We start from the raw sequence: 23,514 nt of genomic DNA on the forward strand, positions 1-23,514 counted from the left end.
CCCTTACAGCTGGCCTGGTGTAAGTCAAGGCACTATTCTCCCAGCATGGGAAACAGTGAATTCTGCTCTGGAGTCTCTCTTCCAGTTGGCTGATGTAAAAATGAAGTCATAACAATTTTCTGGGAATAACAGGAGGTTCAGAGGTTCCAAGCTACAGTTAAACAGGATCTGAACAGACCTTTCTGAGCCAAACTGATTCCCAGTGCAACTCTAATAAGGCTGGAGGAACTGCACCTGGGATGATTTTGGTCCCACACAATATGTCAGTGGCCAATCTCAATATGCCTGGATAGAGGCATCTTTGAAAAAATTCTCTTTATAGTACTAAATTCATATCTGCCAAATGTGGCAGCCAATGAGCTCTTCCAAACTAAATACTGTGAGGATTATGCATAAATACTGAAGTATCGTAATCAGCCTCTTGGTGAAAATTAATTGATCTATTACAGACAATAACTATATGCTGAAGTTTTTATTCTGCATTTTTTACTTCTGTAAGTAGCATATGTGATTTGATTGGCTGGATATTTTAAACCCTAGAGGACCATTGGTGGAGCAGTACAAATCCCTCTGAAATCCAAAATTGCCAGCTGCAATTATAGTCTGCATCTAGCATCTTCTCTAAGGACTATAAATGCTTCACTACTTTAATTTTGCTTGGCATTTGCATCACTGTGTGACAATTACCAAGCAACAGCAAAGGATGGATTCAGTAATAAAGTCTGGACAGTACGGAAATACTGTCCAAATTGAAATATTCTCTCTATTTTAATCTCATATTCATCAGTTTATGCACATGGATATATCACATTTAGATACAGAGCACTGGTAAGACAAGCACTCTTCCTTTTTGCTGCTGAAATGCCTGTGGCTTCTTACATATTAGATATGAGCAAAATAGTTTTCTCCTCATATCTCTTTATTGTTTTCAGCTACTCAAAAGGATGAGATACTAAGTTGTAAATAGTAGTAATTAAAAGGTCAGACTGGAAACTACATCACTCTAGTTAAAGCTTGTGAAATTCTACCATTTTCAGTGATGTTACAGTGATATAAAGCAGGAATGAAACAGCAGTTTCATTCAGCACAGCTAATTTTTGAACTCATATATACACAGTTTTAGTTGTTTGAACTACTTGTGATTGCCCCTAAGTCCTAGCTATATTAGAAGACAAGATCAGGCATTACAGCTCAAACTATTAAACTCAGATTAGGAGACATACAATTGGGGAAACAAAAAAACAACATTATGAGAATATGGGGCTCACACAGGAAGGGCTTTGCAGACAGCCAAAAATAGTTTCCCTTGTTAAAAAGGCATTTGCTGAAAAAATACTGTTTAGTGAGGAAAAAAGCAGGTTTTGGATAGGTGAAAAATAAAATACTTATAATGAAAAAGATCTGGTGCACAGTGAGCTGTGCAGAATCATTGTTTGTAAATGACACTACTTTCCTTCATCAGCCATAGCTGGAAAACTTCAGAAAGACCCAAGTAATTTAGGCAAACAGGCAAGATAGTGGAAACACTGTTCAATGTCATTGCAAGGTCAGGCAGTGAGAGACAAAAATTTAAATTCTTCAGATGCTTCAAAAAGGTTCAAATTTAACCATATAAGCACTGGGACCTTGTTATCCTGTGCTGTTCTTTGGGACCCCCAGAGCTCAGTGCAGCTGCAGTCTAACAAGGTTGGAATAAAGACTGAACTGAAAAATCACAGCACCAGCAACAGTGCAGCACCTTCTTACATATTTTGGGCATTTTTGCAGAAGCCCCTTAATAAGAATACTGAAAAATTAGGGTTTGGAGTAGACTGAACATGATCCAGCACAAAAACTTTCAAAGACAGTTTGGAAAGGTGTGGTTAATTTATTCCAAGGAGGTGATAAACAAGGCCATGAAAGAAAAATAAATAAAATGCTGAAAGTGGTATTTACCTGGAGCTCCTATTCTTCCTGTTTCCACAACATGGTAGCAGTGTTTCCCCCTTATCCACCCACCCCCCAAATAAAAAAATGAAAACGTGAAAGAAAATTCCCAATAACTGGTTGATCATTTCCTTGTGGTTTCCTCATTGGAGAGCAAGTAACAACGTTCACCAGCTCTGCATACTACCAAGCTGACAATGTAAGAGGATTCAACTGACTACAGAAATCACAGTATGCACACAGAAGGTTCTCAGACAGTTCTGTCTGACCTCAGTTTAGTAATTCTTGTCAGAAATCCTCCACATTTAATGGCCACCCCTTTACACCCTATTCAATACAGAAAACCAGAGCAGCTGGTGAGTAACCCTGCTATGAAGAAGAAAGTGTCTAGACAGGGTAAATCTGTCCAACCTGACCCAACGAAGGCAAGTACTGAAGGACTTTTAAACTATTTTGCACCAGGAAAAGTCTCAGCTACTCACAGGTGATGCTGTCAGAAAAGAAAGTTATACCTGTGACCTTTGGCCAAACTAATAGCTTATAAAAAGGCACCTACAGCTACAGGCTGAAACGTTACCAAAGCTGAACAGTTTCCAGTGATGTGCCAACAACAACCAAATTCACGTAGCTCATGCTGATACTTAAAAATAAGTTCCCATAGCATATGCCAGGAAAATGAAATGGGGAGTTATATGGGAAGCTCTATTGGACCAGAAATAATGTATTGAACCATATCTTCTCCCTCCATGGCTTTTCCTCTTGAACATTGTAACCAAACAGATCTCAAATGCTTAAAGACTAAGGAAAAAAACTACATGCCACCATATATTTCCAAAAGCAAGAGTTAAAAAAATGTTTGTCTCTTACCTTGTTAGCTTTGTCCCAATCTGCTGCCTAAGTTCAAGCCTCTCTTCATCAGTCTGCATGGGGAGGATGTTCTTTTCCTCCAGCTCTCGCTTGGAAGGCCTGTTACTTAGTTTGATTGCTAAAGAGTCCTTCCTGCAGAGTTTCCTTGCCAGGGGGCCTGTGGGAGAGAGGAGAGGTTTTGCCAAAAGAGGTGTCATCATTTCATTACAGCATGCACCTGGCAAAGAAGGACTAGCCAAGGGAGGATATGAGGCTCTCCTTTACACTGGTTGGACGATGGGAAAAGGGGTGTCATTAACTTCATGTGCTCAATTAACCTCAATTCCTATCTTAATAAGGAAAAGCCAAAATTGGTAGGTATAGAGGAAATAGAAGTTAATATATTGCTCCATAGAGGGGAATGGAGAAGAAGGGCCTGTTTCAGAATTGCTAGTAATATCTGTAGCTTTCTCTAGCACAGTATTTCCACATAATGGAATGAAAAATTCAACCTCAGAATCTGGGCAGGCAGCAGAGCTATAGCATGTCAAAAGAAAGGGGTATCTGAATGTCTCTTGCAATGTAATATCAAGATATCCAAGCCAGCATTAGAAGGAATCAGAAGTCAATCAGAAGCAGCACAAATCTTTATGCACATGAACTAATTGCTTCCAGGGCAGTGGCAAAGACACTAAAAACCAATGGCCTTTTATGGCTCAAATTTGCATTCTTAGGCTTGTGTCCAAAGTAGTTTGAGCAGGGAAGACAGACACAGAGAGACACAAACACGAGAGTTTGTCAGGAGAGTGTGAGATAGTGCAGTTCTGTTCTGTTTTTAGTATAAGAGCAAACACTGCTTAATTTCACCTACAGGGTAAGGTGGGGTGATGTGGAGATGAAATATGCCTGTTTTAGAATCTTATTTCTGTGTGTTTTAAAAGGGATGTTGTTTGACTGTACTGCTTCCAGTTTTCATAAGAAAAGAAAGGCAAGGGCCTGGAACTTCAGATGCTGCACCGAGGCAGGAATTGAGTTTTCTTACAGCGGTCAGGAAGGCCACAAGGTCCTTTCCCACTCTGTAATTGTGATGTGGTGTCCTGGGTTGGCTATATGATGCTTGTATCCCCAGTCATCTGTTCTGTTTAGCTGGATGATAAGTTTTGCACCTTTAAGACTTGTTCTGAGAGCAAAGGCGGCAGAGAAGAGGCGTGGAGTTTGTTGGGGGAGGGGCCACTTGAATTTGTTTTTCTACAGGAAGCCCCTTTAGAGGTTTTTCTCCCAAAATTGCCCTAAACCAGGAAATATGGTTATCAATTAGCCTCTTCTTATCTGAGCCCAATCCTCTGATTGTGACCCCTTTCAAAGCATGTGCACGTATATGATTCCAAAATTATTTACTATTGACTGTATATAAAAACTCTGATTCTCGATGTGTGGCACTTATTTCATCCTCCTGAAGCAACTATTGAGATGATCTTGACTTAAGCCAAAAGCAGGACTTCTCTTCACAAAGGGCATTTGGGAAAGCGAATCCAAAAGCCAATTTGTAACTGAACCAATATAAGCCCAAATCTGTCATTTGAGTTTAGTCTGAGAACTACTGAGACGGGGATTCATGAATATTAGTGAAATCACAATAAATTCATACTGTTTGTTATTTTGGATTAGCATCTCCATGTAGTCAAGCCCTGAGAGATGAAAAAGCCACACCCAAGAAAGAAAATACACAGGCCTTGTGTTTCCTCTGTGTATTGTGAACTCAGGGTACAAATTAAGTAAGTGAGAAAGGAAAAATGGAATGAGTCTTACTTGTAAATAATGAGTTATCCTCCTCTTCATCTTCCTCTTCTTCCTCTTCCTGCCTTGGATAAAGGCAGGAAGAATCTTCATAGTCAGTTTCATGAGGCACATTTTCTTTATTGTCATCGCATTCGATCACAACAGTTGGCACTTGTCTCATGTCTGGAAGGCCTGAAGGTCCTGCTTTTGTAACACTGTCACTTGTGTGTAAACCAGAGCTGTTGGGAAAGAAAAGAAAATAAATAAACTAAAGGAAACAGCTCAATGAAGGGCAGAGTTGCTTCTCTCACTGTATATAGGAAAGTAGTGGTCTTTCATCCCTTTTTGAGAAGAAATGAGAACAGAAAGATTTTCAAGACCAGCAAGACATCTAAGGGGTTTAAACTGAGTACTTATTAGATTTAGGGTACAACACTTAAAAAAGGGAGTTAGGACAGCAAGCAAGCAGAAATCCTGTCAGCAGGATGAAGCACTAAAGATCTGAGACCAATTTTTAGGGACCAGCTACTCAGAGGCACCAGCTACTCAGTGGGAAGCACACCTTCAGCCTGGTGTCTGTGTGACCTTTCCACTGGTGTGCAGGCAGCAAGGAGAAAATGTCTCACCTGAGTGGAGCAGGTGGAGTAAGAGTGGGAGAAAGGAAGGATGGACTGTAGGGGAAAATTGTAGAAAGGCAGAGGGAAAACTAGTGGCTTGCACTAGTGATGAGTGATTTGAGGGGATGGCAAGTGCACAACTCTCTGATGTGCAGGGAAGCGAGCCTGTGAAAATGGGCTCGGAAAAAAGAGACTTTGGGAGCAGCTGAGAGTAACCAGGGAAGAAGCTAAAACCTGGGGGGTTTGTTTGCTAATGGCACAGTTATATACTGGGAGGTGGACACAATGATATCCCTTTTCCTGCCTCAGCTTTTTATCCAGCCAGGTGTTAAAGATCAATCAGAATTGGCGCTAACATCATATTTCTTTTGTCACAGGAGTGATTGATTATTTTCAGTATCTTATGAGATACACCTGTGGTGAGGACTGCTACTATCTAGCCCTGTTTATGCGTTGAATTCAAAGCCCTTTAACAAATATCATCAAGTAGGGAAACAGGAACATGAGGAGGTGAAAATCAAAGTCAAAGAAAAAAGTGAAAAGAAAAGCCAGGAACAGAAGTTGGGAAACCCAACCAGTTTTTATTGAAATAGCTCATGCTGCTTTTCCAGTATGAAATTGGAATGAAAGACAGGCAGGCAAAAAATGGTGGCACCTCAGGATTAATTGTGAGACAGCAGAAACTGCCCTCTCTCTGAAGTCCTGGCTGATGCAACAGCTCTATGAAAAATGGGCAACATTTGCCTGTGGGACACCTTCTCTATGTCAAACTCCCATTTTACTTTTCAGAAGAACGTAGGTGTGAAAGCAGATGTTCTGGCCAAGTTGACCTTGAGGCACACCAACTTGCATCTGACAAGTATTGAGTTCCATCAATACCACAGGTGCTCTGCATCTTGAATAAAATGTATTCTTCTCTTTAAAAGATTTTCTACAGAAATCTACTGAATCTACTATCTTCAACTTGAAACATTTTGCTTTCTTCTAACCCAAAAGTTAGAATGGACTCTTAAATGGCTTCCAGATAACATTCCAGAGAGTCTTATAAAAATGTAGTTCAAGGGATATAATACTACTCCAAATATGCTTAGGGATTAAAGAGAAGAAAAGGCTTCAGATCCTGTGAACAAACCATACCAACAAGCTGTTATCATCATCTTCAGCTTCAAAGAAATAATTTTTTTAATTCCAACATGTATTATTGCAGACTAACGAATAATGAGATACAGAGCTTTACTAGATTCTTTGAAGAGAGAAACTAATTTTGCTTAGTAATAGCCCATGTTTTGTATCACAAAGTAAGAGAGATTCATGAAGAACTGGCTTGCAAATTTTTGTATCGAACTTCAATGATTTTGACACAAAAAAAACTTATCCCAAATGCAGTTTTAGAATCCATCAACTTAATTCTTATAGTGACACATCAACACACTACAATCTTTAAAAAGTTTGAACTAACTTTTAATTTACTGAAATGCTTTCAGAAGTTTTATATTATGAACTTTATGTAATCTGTTTTCTCTGTAAGCTAATTTTTGAGTAAGTCTTTTAAAGAGGAAAGGAAGGAAATTCAAAAGCCTGGAATCAAATTTCTGAGAAAAACCACAATATTGTGAAATTCTGTTAACACTGCTAAAAAAACACCCAAAACCTTCAAATTGCACCATGCAACCACTGGATCATTAATTTAATTTTAAAACAATAAATACACAGAGAGTAAGTACAAATGAAAGGAGCAAGAAGCACTTCAGCATCCAGGACTATTTGGTGCTTCCCTGTTCTGTGAAGGATGGATGTAGCTCACAGATGCATCCTTATGGGTGTGTCCCCTTATGGGTAGCAGATATCAAAGTGATCCATCAATTTAGGTTATTGAGCAGATATAGGATGGCAACAAGATTTACAAGTTACCACAGAGGATTTTTATTTGAACTAGTGATCTAGAAATAGGCAGCTTCTCATCTCATTGTAAGCTTTCTGAATCATCCACTTTCTTGATAATACTACTTTCTATTTTAAGCCCCTCATTTTTCCTAGTGTTTTATGTTGTTCTTGATTAAAATCAGCCCTTTCCACAGCAATTTGCCTAAGTCAGCTGTCTAAGCAAAGTGCTTATGAAATACACCCAGTACTGCAGTATACTTAAAAAAGACAAATCAAGGTCACAGGATATGTCCATTGTGTATAAATGACTCTGGGTCATTAGCAAAACTCCCACATGGTCAGGTGACTACATGACAAAGTTTTTTAGCTTTATTCACCAAAAAGCACACTATTGTTTCAAAAAGCCCATTTTAAACCAGATTTTTGTTTTGCAACAAAACCAGAGAAAAAAGCTACAGTTAAGCAAGTACTTGTTTTAAAAAGATCTTAACTCATGGATGTGAACAATTCATAGCTCCCTAGTACAAGAACTTGCAATAACTGCTGCATCATCTGTACATGATCAAAACAGAAAAAAAAAGTTACACCACTGTAGCTTACAATGGTTTTAGTGAGAAAATACTTCAATGAAAAATCACAATTTAAGCATATTAATTACTCATGGTACAGAAAAAATTTTAAAAAAGAAAAAAGTGAAATATTTCCTGTAAAATCTAGTGGGAAAAACCTGCACACTTCTTGTCTGTCATGTCAGGCCCTTTGATTTTGGAATAGAAGATTACATTTTTATCAGAATGTTTTCAGATCCACAGTACTTTTATATACTTAACAGTTAAAAGAAAAGGTCTGAAAGAACTTCAAACCGCTGTATATACGTTTCTACTACAGGAATGTGTGTCAGAGAGAAGGCAGAGGTATAAATATTAACTATTTCTATCCTTAGGCAATGCTAAAGTTTAGACAAGATGCAATTCTCTTGACAAGTTTTATGGAAGATAAATGTTTTCTGACTCAAATATGTTTAGTAAGATTTACAAGACACTGGTGGTAATGTCTAATGCATTTCATTTCATAAATCTACAGTCTGAGGCTGAGCTGGGTGTCCCAGAGGAACTGGTCTCACACACAGTCTTTTTGGACACAGTGATTTTTCACTGCTCTGCCACAGAGGCAATTCTAGCCTGGAGTGAGATATTGTCACTTAACAGCTCTTTAGTACGTACACTGAACAAACTGAGCCCTGGATTCATCTGTGCCTGCTCCTGTACCCAAGCCCACAGAGTAAATGAAATTAATTGTCACCTTTCCAGACAGGCTGAGAATTATACAGGCAAGGCAGAAAATCAGGCTGTTTCAGATGAAGAAACTGCCTCACTGAGTCAAAATTAAAGACACATTTTGGTGTCACAAGAGAGTCTCTAAGGCTTCCTTAGCCACTGTTTGTGATGCACAGCTTTGAGCCATGATCTTTCTTCTCAAATTCATTTTGGTTAGGAGGACGAAATCTGTGTATTTTGGTGGCAGGGCTTAGCAGATTTTCATCAACTCCTAAAATGCAATGGTAAAAAATGATGTCCAAATCTAGAGTTTTACTTATGCGTGACAAACACCCTTTGGACTGAAGGGGAAAGTCGTTTGCAGTAAGACACAAATTAGCAACAAAGGTTGCAGAAAAAAGGTTACATGGAAATTACACATATCTCTGTTTCAACTTTATCTACCATAAAACTGGTAATTTATCAGGGAAAATAGAGGCAAACTGGCAGCACAAATGACATGTCATAATAGTCATACTATGACAAGGGGCAGATTGCCCTTCTGAGAATAGGTTATGAATAGACATTATGAGTACCAGAAAATGTTTGCAATCAAAAGCGTTAAGTGCACAAATGAACTTAATGTTCTATAATGTCTGTAATAAAATTTAATAAAAAAATCCAGGAATTAGCTCCCATTTTAAGTCATAAGAATAACTGGGACTTGAATAGCTACTGCATGCCTTTTAATGTACCTTAAGACATTAATTTATTAATATGCACTAGATCTAGGTGAGGTAGTTACATGCAATCACTCCTGCAGAGGGGAAAATAGAGATAGAGAGACTCAGTAACTTTCTCAAGGTCAAAGACAGAAAAATCTGGCTTCCAGGTCTGTACAGAGGGAAAGCTCATTTTTCTCTGGCAAGCCTGTGGCTCATTGGCAGAGCACTGATTTCAACTATCATTCTTCAGATGTTGTTAGACTACCTGAATTCCAGAGATCTTAGCTGTGTAAGCAAAGAGTCCAGATTGCTAGAGGAAGGAAAGGTTTTAGCTTTTCATTTTTTGTTCATGTCCACACTCAGACACCTGGTGAACAGGAGAGTTGTAAGGTATAAGAAAAATTTACTGAACCAAATGAGAATTTGATAGAAACTGATTCACCAAATATCATTAGAGCTTAAGTGACCTTGAGGAGCTTCCACTGCACCAGGACCAAAGAAACTAGGTACAAGGAAGAAAAGGAAAAATTCTGGAAGGAAAAGAAAAAAATTAGAGCTGAAAGCTGATCTGTGCTTGTCTATATGATCATCTCTTATTAAAATCAAAACACTATTCTAAAAAATCCCCCAAATACCAGATTTGGCAGCATTATTACTGCAGCACCATGGCAATTCTTCTGTAAAGTTGTAGGATACTTTTGAGATAATGTCTGAGATCAGAAGGAAAAACCCGTTAGTATTCACCAGAAGCTGCCTCAGAGACTTAGCAGGCTCTCTCATCTCCTCAGGTTTGTTGACCCAACAGTAGCGGCCCAGTACTTTGCTAACTTGCAAGAAACAGCAAAGTGCAGGATGTCACTCCATATCCTTTGCAGGCTACAGATGTGAGCACACTACCAAGCTCCAAACAGAGGAAGGAGATCTAGGATCTTTGGAGTTTTAACAGGCCCTCAAGAATTTTGGGCTAAAGTGTGCAATGACAAATACTGCAGTATTATTTCTCTAGAGTTTAATGCAGATTTTTACAATAAGGGAAAGTAAGTAGTGTCAAAATAGTAGAAAACAGGGGCATTCAATGCAAATAATTGTCTCCCAAGTTAAATAAATATATTTTAAAAATCTGCACACATCTTCAAGCAAACTCGGAAAATTTATCTAGATCACAGTTTGGCTTGGAAAAAGCAAATGAAGAATTTAAGAGCAAGATCAGCTCCACAGAACTGTAAATGGTTTGAAATATTTTTACCTCTATATACTATAAAAGTAACAATTGCTGTTGCAGAGGAAATGATCATGACCTATTTTCTCCCTTGTGAATGCAGAAGTTATTGATTTGCTTTGACAAGGAGCACAAACAACATACTCAATACATTAATCTATGATTTAACTAACAGTTAATCCACATAAAAAAGGCTATGAAAAATCTGCCTGCAATATCCTGAACTAGGATTTATATTCATTTTAAATGTGAAATATCAGTACCCAACCTTTTCTTGTTTTCTTCTTATTAATTGCAAAAGGAAACAATTGCTTCACACTGGGACATGATTGCTTGCTTATTCAGTTTTTAACAAGCAGCAGAGCTTCAGCTTCAAATTAATAGTTAAACCCAAACAGCATCACCTTCTTTAAATCAGTTAAACGTATTTGTAGACATAAACATGATGGATGACTAGAAACTGGAGCATTCATTGCTGTGGGGCAACCGATGCCACAGTGAAGTCATGCTCTGAGAGATGTCACTGGGCTCAGGATGACAAAGGGCCTTCTGCACACAGTGTGAGCCAGACATTAAGACGTCCAACCTAAGCTGGGGACAGCATGGGCAATGCAGCCCCAAAGGAGCCTTGGGGAGACAACAGCAATTCTCCGTGCCTGGTGCGTTGAATTTTGGGATGGTGTAGAGGCACCAGACCAGCCATGCCAGTAATGTGAGAGGCAAATGACTAATCACTGGGTATGGCAGTAGGGGACAGTGTGGATACTCTTTCTATCCTACCTCTACAGCCCTTTCACAGACAGGAATAAAAATCTCCTTCATAGCCCTAGTAGTTTTTCCCCAGCTAAGAACTCCTCCATACTGTAGAAATATTAGCCCCATGATGTAATCACAGATGTGTCACTATTCTGGTACTAAAATAAGCTGGCAGTGTGAGACAGCCTCTGGTCTCCTGACTCTTTTTCAGGCAGTAAGGAGAAACTGCCATCAATTATCCAGTTGTTTCCAACCATGGAATATAATGAAGGTAGTTATCAGTTATCAGACAGAAATACTGGGGTAAATCATTAAGCACTTTTTGTGTTAGACCAAATATTTTGCCTTCCTGTGTAACAGGATGATCTGATGCTCCTAGAACAAGGTGGCTACAAATCTGTTCTTGGTACTAAATAAAACATGTAATTTTTCATCCATCTTCCCTGTTCTGGGACTTTTTCAGTTTTGCTCTGCAAGGGGAAATAAATTTTCCAAAGCTTGCTGATGTTGCAGTCTATGAGGGCAGCTTGCATTTATACAACATGCTTCACTTACTCAGACTACTTGGAGAAACATTCAGAGATACTCATAAGTGACAATAACAAAAAACAGCCCCAAGGTGGGTAAGGCATTTCTGATCAAATGTTCTACCTCTTGCCAGATGCAAATGGCTAAGAAGGTAGCTGATGTGGAATGAGTTAAATACTTACTTTAAGATCAAACACATAATTTAATTTAAATTAATTTAAGTAATCTAAATACTGTTAAAACCCTTCTAAGTGACTTGTAGGAAGTCCACATAGATTGTTTCGAGCTAATTGGTAATACTAATCAGACACCCTGCTGGAGTGGCACACTAGATTCTAATTGCTCTTTTATGAATCCTGCTCTCCTTGCATTTCGTAATCCTCCACACAACTGGAGCTCTGCAGTTATGCCTCAGCAGTACCTACTGCAAGCCAGGCATGTCCTATTAAAATCTCCATTGGCTGTATTAACTACTTTCTTGAACGGGACAATGGTGTTCAGGAAATTTGGTCTTTATTTCCTTTCTGCCGCAAACTTGTCAAACAAGTCTGGAAAGGCTCTTCCTCTGCTTCTGTTTCTGCAGAAATGACTCTGCCCTGAAGCTGTTAGACCTCAGAGGAGACACCTCATTCAAGTCCTACGAATGTAACCCAAGCAATGCCTTCAACGCTGAGTTAGCAGGAATCAGTGCACACCAGTGTGGAATGCTAAAAATGTTGGTCCATTACCTTTCTAGCCTGTGCATGGTCATGGCTAGCGTTTTGTTCAGTTCCTCGATCATGCGGCACCCTGAAGGGTGAATGGGCAACGTGCTGGACCCAGAAGGAAGGTGCTGGCTGTGGCTGCCGTACTGGAGCTGGTGCTGGTGAGCTGCTAACTGGGATGGCAGGACAGTGTGATGCTGCTGGGTCAAAGGCTGCTGGGAGCTCTTCTGCGTGGAATACGATGAGAGAGAGAGGTCTGGTCCCCCTAAAGGCATGCAAATCATGACTTTCTTTGGAGGTAGTGGAGGTGACAGTTTAACTGGCATACAAGGCAGTTTCACAGGAGCGCCAGGATCTAAAAGAAAGAAAGAGAGCACAGGTGTTAATTTTCATGTCAGTAAGAAGGAGATGAGAGTATCTGCCTGGGTGAGCAGGTACAGAGGTTGCTACTCAACATAAGAGAGTGCACACCTGTTGTGACAGACAACTCCTATTGTATGCTCAGCATGGTCTCCAGAAAAACACTGTTTTGCAGCACTCCTGAGTCTCACAAAAAAAATCCCAGGGCTGTGCATGCCCCTAATAAACACATTAAGCAATACTTAACAAGGCTTGTGGCACACTTTAAAGCCCTAATCCTCCAAAATAGCCCTGTGAGGTAGATACAACTTCTTCCACTCAACAGGCACACAAATAGGGGGAGAGCAATTAGGATGAGAGCAATTCAGTGTCTGAAGTTACAGGATGACTCACCACCATCACTGCCGGAGCAAAAGCTCAGGGATTTCTGATCCATCTCAGCCACTGCAGTACAATTACTACAAGTCACACTTCTTACAGCTTTGACATGTGCAAAACATCTGGTGTAAAAAATTACATTACAGGGCAAAAGCGAAAAGAAATAAGGTTTGAATACTAAACAGGACGGGTTTGGAAAAATAGAGGGTACATGAGGAGAAAAGTTAAAGGGCACTAGGTTGTTAGGACTAATGCATTCTTTTGCAGAAGTGGCAGGCATTTTTCTCTGGACTCAAGCACTGAATTTTACCTTTTAAACTCTATTTAAAATATTCACTATTCATAGTTCATCAGACAGGAAAAGACTTCACTGACTTCAATGAGAAATCAGTGAGAGGTCCACAAGCAAACCTCTCTTCCAGAACTCAACTGCAGAATGGAGATTTTTGGAGTTGCATTGTGAAATATTTTCAGAAGGGAAAAGAAGTAACATGAGGGCTAGTAGTTGCAAGATGGAAGGGGAAAATGGTCACAAACTATGCTAAAAGTGAAAGAGAGAGAAAATATATACACTGTGAGCAATAACTCTAAGTTTGTATCTAGGAGAAAGGCCAGGCCCTTTCCAGCCTGAAATACTGCACATATTTGTCTCCACACTGTAGCTCTTGGGTGAAGCTTGCATGACCTTTGGTGTCCTGCTGCTTCTGTGCACTCCTCTTGCTACAACATGGTAAGAGAATTGCAGGGCCAGAATCTTCTTTTGACCTGAAAAAGCTTGGGAGTTAGATGCTGCTCTCCAAAGTTCATCACTATTCTGAATGCTATCAGATGTCCATAGTCCTTTTCCAGACTATACAAACTGGTTCTTTTTGGTTTAAACTATCCTTCCCCCCCATTCCCTTCATTCTTCCCTTCTTCCTGGCTTGTTCTGGGTATTGCCTGGACTTCTATCCATATCTAATAGCCAGGGTACACAAGTTTGATATTAGGACTAGCAAGCAGTAACACTTTTTGAAAACAATTACGGATTGTAAGGTGAAAAAAGACCATGAGCTAAGTTCAGATATGTCTCTTGAGTTATTTTAGTGCTAGTCACATCTTCCACAGCATCCACTTGATATTAGTGGTTTTGCTATGCTAGGAACAACACATTGACAGTGTAAGCCTTCCCCCTCTCCAGAGTGTTTACAGGCTGCTACACAGAGGGGGGTTCAAGGGAGTGCAAAGATGAAATGCTGTGTGCTGCTTTTGGAGGGGATAGAGTTAATTTTCTTCACAGTGTCTGGTATGGGGCTGTTTTGTATTTGTGCTGAACAAAGTTTGAGTTGATAATATAGAGATGTTTTTGTTATTGCTGAGCAGGGCTTGCACAGAGCCAAGGCCTTTTCTGCCTTTTGAACTGCAACACAGTGGAGGGAAACCTGGGATGCATGGGAAGCCAGGACAGGTGATCCTAAGTGACCAAAGGAATATTCCAGACCATATGATATCATGCTTAGCATGTATAGTGAAGGTAAGAAGAAAGAAGGGGGGGATGTTTGGAGGGGGGGTGTTTGTCTTCCCAAGTAGCCATTACACGTGATGGGGCCCTGCCCTCCTGGAGATGGCTGAACACCTGCCTGCCCATGGGAAGCAGTGAACATTCCTTGTTTCACTTTGCTTGTGTGCATGGCTTTTGCTTTCCCTATTGAACTGTCTTTATCTCAACTCATTCATTTTCTCAGCCTGACTGAATATGGTCCTAATACTTTTACCCTTCTGATTCTCTCCCTGACCCCCCTGGTGCGGGAGTGAGTGAGGGGCTAAGTGGGGCTTGGCTGCTGTCTGGGGTTACACCATGTTGTAGGGGTATGGAGAAAAAGTGGCCTTTCCACATTGCAGAGTGGAAGGGCTATAGAGAGTAGAATCCAAGTCTTCTGCCTTTCAATGTAATATTAAATCCACTTAACATGTTGTCTCTTGTGATGGCTCTACGAAGGCTGAAGTGTAACTCATGGGTTTGCCAAAGCAGAAAAAGAAAAAAAACAAACCACATTCAGGATTTTCTATTCAATCACACAAAGGTCTACAAGTCACCTTGTTTTTCTTACAAATATGTTATTTACATACATTTCCTTTGTGTATCCTGCATAAAAGAACACACTCTTCAATTAAAGGTAAATAACAGAAAGAGTAAGGAGTAAATTGTATAGAGCCCTGAGAATAAAGCTCCTATGGGATTTGTAGTAAAAAAAGTGGGGTTTTTCACACATTTATGCTTCAGGCAATTTTACTTCTAGAGCTTGTCCTGAATTACAAAGATTACACTAAGATCTGCACTTCCATTTTGACAAATACAGGTTGGTTTAAGATCCTTTTCTGCAGCAAGTCAATCAAAGTCTTCATTTGACAGTGCCTGTGCCTGGATGCCCCATCACTCTGTGGCAGCCCTCCTTAATGGTGAATTCAAAGAGATCCCAACTGCAGGCATCTCTGTCTTTTGACAAAAGAATAACTGGAAGGATCATTTGTGTTTTCTGCTTTTTGGGATCCTGAAGATCAGAGCAATATAGTTCAGGTATAAAGCAAACAGGAATCCTTCCTTCTTTCTTCTAAATACAGTGAAAATTTCTTTTCTCATGCAAGTATTCATGCAGTAGAGTTGTGGCACAGGCACTGCAGCTCTGGAATTGTACAGGAGCACAAGTCTAGCTTAATTATCCTGAGTAGCCACATATTCATTCCATCATGAATCAGATGCACACACTTTGGTTTGACTCTGCACAACAAAGGTATGGACCTTCAGTTTCCACTTAAATTTAAACAAGTGCTTCACATAAACATGTTTTCAATGGTACCAGTGCTGAGTGACTCCACTGGATATCTGCCAAAAATTGTGCCCATTATTTTTAATGTCCTCATTCAGGCTGACTGTGTTACACCCAGGTTCTTGAGCTTGTCTGAATATGGTCTTAATACCAAAACAGACTCTTGGAAATGACCAGAGACATTAAATCTACTTGTCTGCCCCTCCACCTGCAGGAGAATTCTACTTTGTTTAAATAAAATGGTTAAAAGGAGGAGTACAATTTGCTGGGAAATGTAACTGTGTATCTTCATTGACACCAGTAATGGAGACCTTGGTATTGCAAGTTTTAATGTGTGGTCTGATCAGTGACTATGCTGAACAAGTGGGTCCTTGCCCAAATCCATGGGCTCTGGGCGTGCTGTTGGGAACTGTGCTACCATCATCTACACTAAGGGACAGAACAATTTCTCCCTGCATGTGAGATGACTGAGTTTTACAGTTCTTTCCTCTGTTTGTTTTAATTTCACAATGTACATGATTTATGAACCAGGGCTAGTAACAATTACTGTCTCCCCATGGAATATACATCAGACATAGGCATCAGTAGATGAGTAAGAAGCTGGACAGGGGAAATAAGAACAAGGAATCTATGATGTGTCTTCTCAGTGAAACATTACCAGAGTATTAAATCATTGCACAACACACTCATAACTGAAAAGAAGCAAACTGTGTGAAGCCAGGTGTGCAAGGCTGATTAATCTCTTCTGGCTGAGGTTTTTCATGCTCAAGAGAATAATGAGCAATTTTGCAAGATGTTGGCTCCCAGTGGGGATGTGACCACTCAGCACTGTGTAATAACTTGTATGCTAGAGTTGATAAAAAAGACATCAACCTCTCCACTCTTGATGATAATCAATTACTTAAAGGACAGTTGTGGATGCCACAATATTTGCTACGCATCAGAATTTTGACAAGCAGGTCATCCCTTACTCTTTCCAGACAGATCATTTTGTTAACATCTGTAGTTACTGTATTTCTTTTGGGGTGTTCATGAGATAAATATATGTTTATTTGTTGCACAGGTTTGCTACTATATGGTTCTTCTGAAGTGTTAGTGGTACACTGGAGCTGTGAACCATATACACCAAATCTGATGCTTCTTAGTCACTGAACATTGCTGGAGAATTGCTCAGCACACATTGAAGACACAACTGCTGCAGATGGGGTGCAAGGAACTTCTGGATGTATGGCAGCAAAGGTTGCTGCAGCAGGGGTTGTAGAATGGCCCACTAAAATCTTCAAATTCTGCCCAGCTCAACTACTTCATGGAGAAAGAGGACATGCCTGGGGGTCCTGGGCTTGTGGCAGAGCTGGCTGTGTTGCTCTTTCTGGACTCCTTGCCAAATGTAAGGCAGTGCTGTACCCTGACAGCAAGGAAGGACAACAGACTCCTGGGCGGTACAAGAAGAAACACAGCCAGGAGATTCTGCTACTGATAGAAGGATTCCCTTCTATTAACCAGTCCTTAGACTGTATCTAGACTACAGTGCAAGCTTGATATCTTTCCACCAGGAAAGATATCAAAAAACCAGAATGAGTTGAGCACAGGGTCACTGCAGCGGCTGAGGGCTAGAGCACTGGAGGCACTGAGGTATGTTCAGCTTGGAGCAAAGACAGCTTGTGAGGGGAACATTTATGAGCAGCCTCCCAGTACCTACAAATTATCAATAAGGTGATACTCTTCAGTGGTGTGTGATGGGAGAAGGAAAGACAGCGGACAAAAGTGAAAAGAAAGAGGTTCAAGACTGGATTATAAGGAAAGTGCTTTCCCTGCCATGAAAAGAGGCAGTTAGTGGAACAGTTTTATCCACACAGGTTGTACAGCTGGCATCCTCTGACGTTTTCAACACCCAGCCAGTCAAAAGCCTAAGCAATCTGGTCTGACCCCATACCTGGCTCTGCTTTGAGCAGGAGGTTGGATTTAAGACCTGCTGAGGTTGTTCCTCACTGAATGACCTTATACTGTGACCTTTGCTGTACTGCATACAGCTAGTAAGTAATACAAGTAATACAGCTTGTCATAAAGTTAATGATATACTCTTTAAATTCCTTCTAAGTAATTAATTATGTAAAATAATGTGCAAAAAACTCCCTCAAACCAACAAACAGTGCAAAAAACAGTGTGGCCTGTTGAGGGAGCTCCATGGGGTGATGTGCCTGATATTTACTGGCCCCATTTGGACAAGTAACTTTTGCTTTTTCAGGTCTTCTTTCCTGTAATCACTTGTGCCTAAATGGCAAGAGTCTCTTTTCTTGTTTCAATGAGTTTTTGAGAAGTCAAAAACTGTTCTCAAAGGTTTGCCATGCATCTCCTGCTGACTATAGCAAGATCTGCAGTCATGTCTTTTGGGGAAGATTTGAGATGGAATTCTTTGCTGTTCTTCTGTACCACATAAGCATTCAAGATGCAGGTTGAATATGGAGAACAAAAGCAAGGCATGATTAGCCCTAAAGGTTGAAAAGTATAGCTCTGCATGAATTCCTGTGCAGGGCCTTAGAAAGGGTTTCAAAGACAAGAAGATTTCCTGATGCCTGTATGTGATATGTACTCCTCTCCAGGAAGAAGCACAGAGAGGAAGTATAGAGGGAGAAGCTGCACCAGGGTCCAGTTTCCATGAGAACCTGGTGAAGGAGAACTGCTTTTTGCTGTGCTGCTTCTCCCTTGACATGCAGTGAGAGAACTGTCCATTGTCTTCATGCGAATGTAACCTCCCTTCATGAATGCAGCCTGCCAGGGCAGACAGCTGGAGGTAACATCACTGTGGAGGAAGCTTCTGGATTATGCCTTGGGCTCATCTACAGGGAGTCTTCTGATACATATGTGACTACTGCACTATAAAATATTCCAGAGTATTTACTGGACAAATTGTAGTTGCAAGAACTTTTACAAAGTTGTCACTCATAACCAGCTGTGTGTTGGCAAGGCACCAGAACCCCAAGCATTCATGCTCTCAAACCTCATTCTTGTCTTGTCTGCATTGTAAGAAGCAAATTTTGAGGATTTTTTATGTTTTGTACCCTATTAAATGTTTGCCTCGAATTATAAATTAGTTCTGAGTCTACACAGACATAACTAGAAAGCCCAATATCAGAACTAAAAACGTGCTATGTATCTCTTCAAAATCTTGAATGAAAAAAAGCAAAAGAATGCAAAAAGCTTAAATGGAATAGTTATTGGCCAGATATAACCAAAGCTACATCCTATTCTAATATTAGGCTTAATTTTGGCTCAAACAGGCTCAAATGCTCCTGAGATCCCATCTTAATGGCACACATTTTGTTCTCTGGTGTTTTAGGAGCACTATGGGTTATTGGTGATTCAGCTGAAAAATATCTAATTAATTTCAGAAAGCATTATCTGCTCTGGTGAAAATTAACAGCTTAATGAATCAAGATCAAAGGGAACTTTACAACACTGGGGTCTATCAAATCAGACATGCCTAGCAGTCCTCTCACTTGACCATTAAAGATTTTTTGATTAACTGGGGACTTGAACACCAGAACCCCAATTAAATTTGGTCCCAGGTAATTATTTCAACTCTTCCTAAATTTTCAGTGAAGGAAGCTAGAAGTGTCCTAAATGCCTGGGTTCTGCACATGAATATCAGAGAAATAAAACAACAAAAGAAATTCTGTCTTGTGAACATTGTCTCGTCCTAATCAGTCTAATGCTAATCATGTTTGATACCAGGAGGTGACTGGCCAACAGGACATGCAGAGCAGTGAAACAGTGGTAACAAAATAGTTAAGGCTCATGTTTTTCTCCTGGAGTTGCCTGTCTTCTAGGGCTTATGTGAGCACTTCCACACCCAGTGCTGTGACAGGGATGTTCCCTGTGGAGGCAGCACCATCAAGACCACAGGACATGGCGTGAGGAAAAGCATGGAGCATCTTCTGCAGCAGTGTTGGTACCACCCACAGTGGCTGCCCTGCAGTCTGCTCTTGGCTCTGGCACTGTTTCTATACCGTCCCATCCCTACAGAGCCCCAGCCCTGAGAAGAAGCATGCCAAGGCTGTGTGATTTATATTTGCTAGAGGCAATTCTCTCTTCCTTCCACCTTTAAATGGATTTTAAAAAAATTCCATTCACCACAAAATTAAATGTGCTCTTACGTGTTTATTTAGGTCTGCTCTTTTATGTGCATTTCTTATCAATTGAAAGGCCAATCTTTGTCTTGGCACAGGCAGATAGATATTTGAGATGGCTCAAAATGCTTTCAGAGGAAAGGAATGTTTCTTTTCCATTTCTAAAACCTGTAATAAATTCTTTGCCAAGCCCTGCAAGTCAGTCTGCATAACTTTTTTAAGAACTTTGGAATCTTTTCACAGCAAGAGGTGGTCTGACTTTTTTCCCTCAAGGTTTGTTTTTAAAATATTTTTCCTTTTTTTTTTCTCTGACCACATCTGTAGTGATTTTTTAATATATGTTTGTACAAAACATCTTTCAATTAAATAGATACACTTATGTACACATATACATGCATATATATATATATATATATGTAGACAGAAGTTGAGTTGCTTCTCCCTTTAAACATGTGTACCTGAACCCTTCACAGGATCACATCTCCTCTCATAGTCTTTTGAACAGAACTACCAGACCATTAAACCTCTGTCACTCTCCACTAGCCATGACTGATATGTTTTAATTTGTCCTTCAACCTTCTCAAAAATTCTTCAGTAGAAAACTGTGTATTCAGCAAGAAATGAAAAGTTTTCATTTTGAATGCCAGAGTTCAGATTTTGCTTGTTTTCTTACTCCCAAGCAGAGGATGTCTCTGGAGTAATTAGAAAAAGAATAGCATTAATTCTGCTTCTCACTGAGGAGGATGCTTCATTAGGATTGATTGCTCATTTCCAAAGATTGTACATGGCTAATATAATTACCACTGGAGAACACAAGGCACTGAGCAACACTTATATCCTTTGGACCACCAAAGTAAATGGACCCTTTAGAACAAGTTGAATACTTTTATTTATAAGGAATGTATAAGTGAGGGTTGCAGTACCAGCAGGAATACTGTCAATTAAATTATGGCTCTATGACTAAATTTGAGTCTCCTTTCCTTTACCCTGAAGGTTTTGTACATGCATGTACAAGAGTCTATCTCTACACACATACGAGACTTTATATAGGACTGGATGAGACATCAGTGAAGGCCACCACAAGAGGCCACACCAGAGGGGTCACAGTTCTGTTTCACTTCCATTGGAAAGTCATCACCATCAAGCAACTCACTTATGCTGATAACTTGAGCCTGATTCTACTTCACACAAAATTTCCAACTGCAGAAAAACAAAACTACTCCAGAAGCCCTCATCCTTTGATTCTTCTGGTATCAGTTACAAAAGAATGGCTTATGAACCAAGGACCTGAGTTTTTTCCTATGTTATTCCTATATTTTTATTTCTTCCATGCTGGCCTCATTTCTGAACAACTTCTTGTAATTGGGACAGAGTTTTATGGGAGATCACAGGAAGCTGGTTTTGTCCTTAGGTGAAGCCATGAATACTGCTACCTGGCCTTGCAGGCCGCAGGACCACCCATTCAGTTTGTAGCAAAGGGCAAGATATTAACTATTATGTGCAGATTTTGGCAGGTAAGAAAGTAAAGAGGTTTCACATAAAATGTACAAAACTATACAGGACAAAAAAGTGTGGTCATCCAAACAGAAACATGAAGAGACTACGTAGAGATGAGAGAAAACCAGAACATGTTCTTTCCTAATGAGCACTTTCCTGATATAGATATTAAACCTGAATAAAATGGGTGTTAACTGTCTGAAAAGAAAATCTACAATACATAAATGTGGGCAGAGCATTTCTCACATCAGTTCTGAAAATATCAGAGCAGGATTAAGACAAGATCAACCCAGGGGAAGACTGGTAGTTGCCCCACTACAAAGATGAACCACACCTCATATTCAACTCAGGATTTTGAGATGCCGCATGCTGTGCAGCAGCTGCAATTATGAGCACACTGTCCAAAAGGTGCAGGCAAGCATTTAGGGAAGCTATTTTGGTCAGCATAAATATAGTCATCCTTTGCTTCAGCAGTTGAAATGAGAGACTGGGAGGAGGAGACACACCCACCTTCCTTCCACATCCACATAGAACTTTGAATCCCAAAGAGCCTGGACACTTGTGAAAACATGTGGAACACAAAACAGAGCCTGTGTTGTTTACTGTTGCTACCTTCCATGCAGTGAGAGCTAAACTGCAGCATAAAGCACAGGACATCAAAATCCTGGTCATTGGGAACTGGAGCTGGACTCACCAGTGGGAGGGGACTAGTCAGAGCAGGGGTGGAAAGGAGGAGCAGTTTGGAAGATAATACTGAGGCAAAATGTCAAGAAGTCATGGGACAGAATTACCTGTATAAGGATCAGGGGCAAGTCAAAGACAAACATATGGAAAGATACAGGGTGTGTGGAGGGACATCTGCCCATATGGCAGTCAAGGGGACAAGCAACAAATTGCAAAAGGAGAAATCAAAACTCTCCCTTTCCCCTCAACTCTCACGCCTTTCCTCATTAAGGGCATTTAAAGATATCTTAGTATTTTTCTGATACTTCCTTTCCCATCAAAGCACATCCTGCAATTTCAGTGGTGATGGTAAGTCTTGATGAATAAGGGTGAGGAGGGTTAGGAAATGCCACAGCGGTCTTAAGCAATTAGAGCTGAGAGGGGAAGTGCCCCTGGAGCAACCGTGATGAAGGTGCAGTCTGAATATTTCACGATCCCTGCCCTAGGTACAGCACGTACATCACCAGCACACACACAATGCAAACAGAGTTACAGAAAGAGGAAGAACATTGAGAACCTTGCTACAAAGGCAGCTTTTCCTATAAGGGAAACGGTGGAGCTGAGGGTCCAGGAATACCTACTTACCAGTTAAGTGGCTGGCAATCCTGGCAATAGGTTTAGGAGGCAGGGCAGGGGGCTGTTTGAGGAGGGACAACTGTTTCACTGGGGTGTCCTCATGGTCTCCAGGGAAAGCAGCAGATTTTTTGGGGGGAAGTAGCAGGACTGGCTTAGCTGTAGGATCTTGGGACAGGAGGACGCCGGATTCATTGGATGTGGGGCTCTCTTCAGACACTGGAGGACACAACCACATCATAGACGCAACAACGTTACGAGCAAAGCAGCAGCAGATACAGCCGAAGTCAGACAAGAAAAGCAGCACAGCAATGCAGATTAGGAATGACTCATAGATTTCACTCAAACATCGTATAACGTAGAAAGGAGGAAAGAAGGAAAGAAAGAAAGAAAGAAAGAAAGTAAAAGAAAAAGAGTAACACACAGATCTACACAACAGTCAAATTTCCCATTACTTCTGAGAGAAGCCAGCTCCCATCCAGGCTGGGTAGTACTTCCACATCAGGAACTCAAATCAGGTTTTATAATGTCATGTCTCTGATGGTCTGTCACCACAGTTTGCCTAGGACCAGATATGTTAGCAGGTGGTCTGTAAACTTACCCTGTTAAATGTAAAAAGCACCTCACGGGGCCTACTCTCTTTTGAAAAGGCTGCATAGCTGCGCAAGATCACGGATGACAACTTCTACTGCTCACTTTTCCTCACTTGACCTTAGTCCACAACTCTCAGCAGCACAATCTGATGCAGAAAGAGGAGCTAACCTAGATGTAGAGCATTGCTGCCTCCCTGCACAGGCTGGGGAAGAAGA

The 23,514-nt window shown here is 40.5% G+C and overlaps 1 protein-coding gene across 11 annotated transcripts in view; it reads right to left on the reverse strand.

Annotated features, from left to right (window-relative positions):
* PHACTR1 (phosphatase and actin regulator 1) overlaps positions 1-23,514 on the reverse strand; it is a 305,309-nt gene that overhangs the window by 50,255 nt on the left and 231,540 nt on the right. For 10 of the 11 annotated variants that reach the window (XM_005481734.4, XM_005481732.4, XM_074543492.1 and 7 more), the window contains 4 exons: positions 22,718-22,924; positions 12,265-12,595; positions 4,582-4,790; positions 2,794-2,950 (listed from right to left, as the gene is read on the reverse strand). In XM_005481734.4, coding sequence (XP_005481791.1) covers positions 2,794-2,950; positions 4,582-4,790; positions 12,265-12,595; positions 22,718-22,924 — 904 coding nt within the window. The remainder of the gene's footprint in view (positions 1-2,793; positions 2,951-4,581; positions 4,791-12,264; positions 12,596-22,717; positions 22,925-23,514) is intronic. The other variant, XM_074543503.1, reaches the window with a different exon arrangement.

The sequence above is a fragment of the Zonotrichia albicollis genome, chromosome 1 (assembly GCF_047830755.1).
Source record: "Zonotrichia albicollis isolate bZonAlb1 chromosome 1, bZonAlb1.hap1, whole genome shotgun sequence".
In the NCBI taxonomy this organism is placed as follows: Eukaryota; Metazoa; Chordata; class Aves; order Passeriformes; family Passerellidae; genus Zonotrichia; species Zonotrichia albicollis.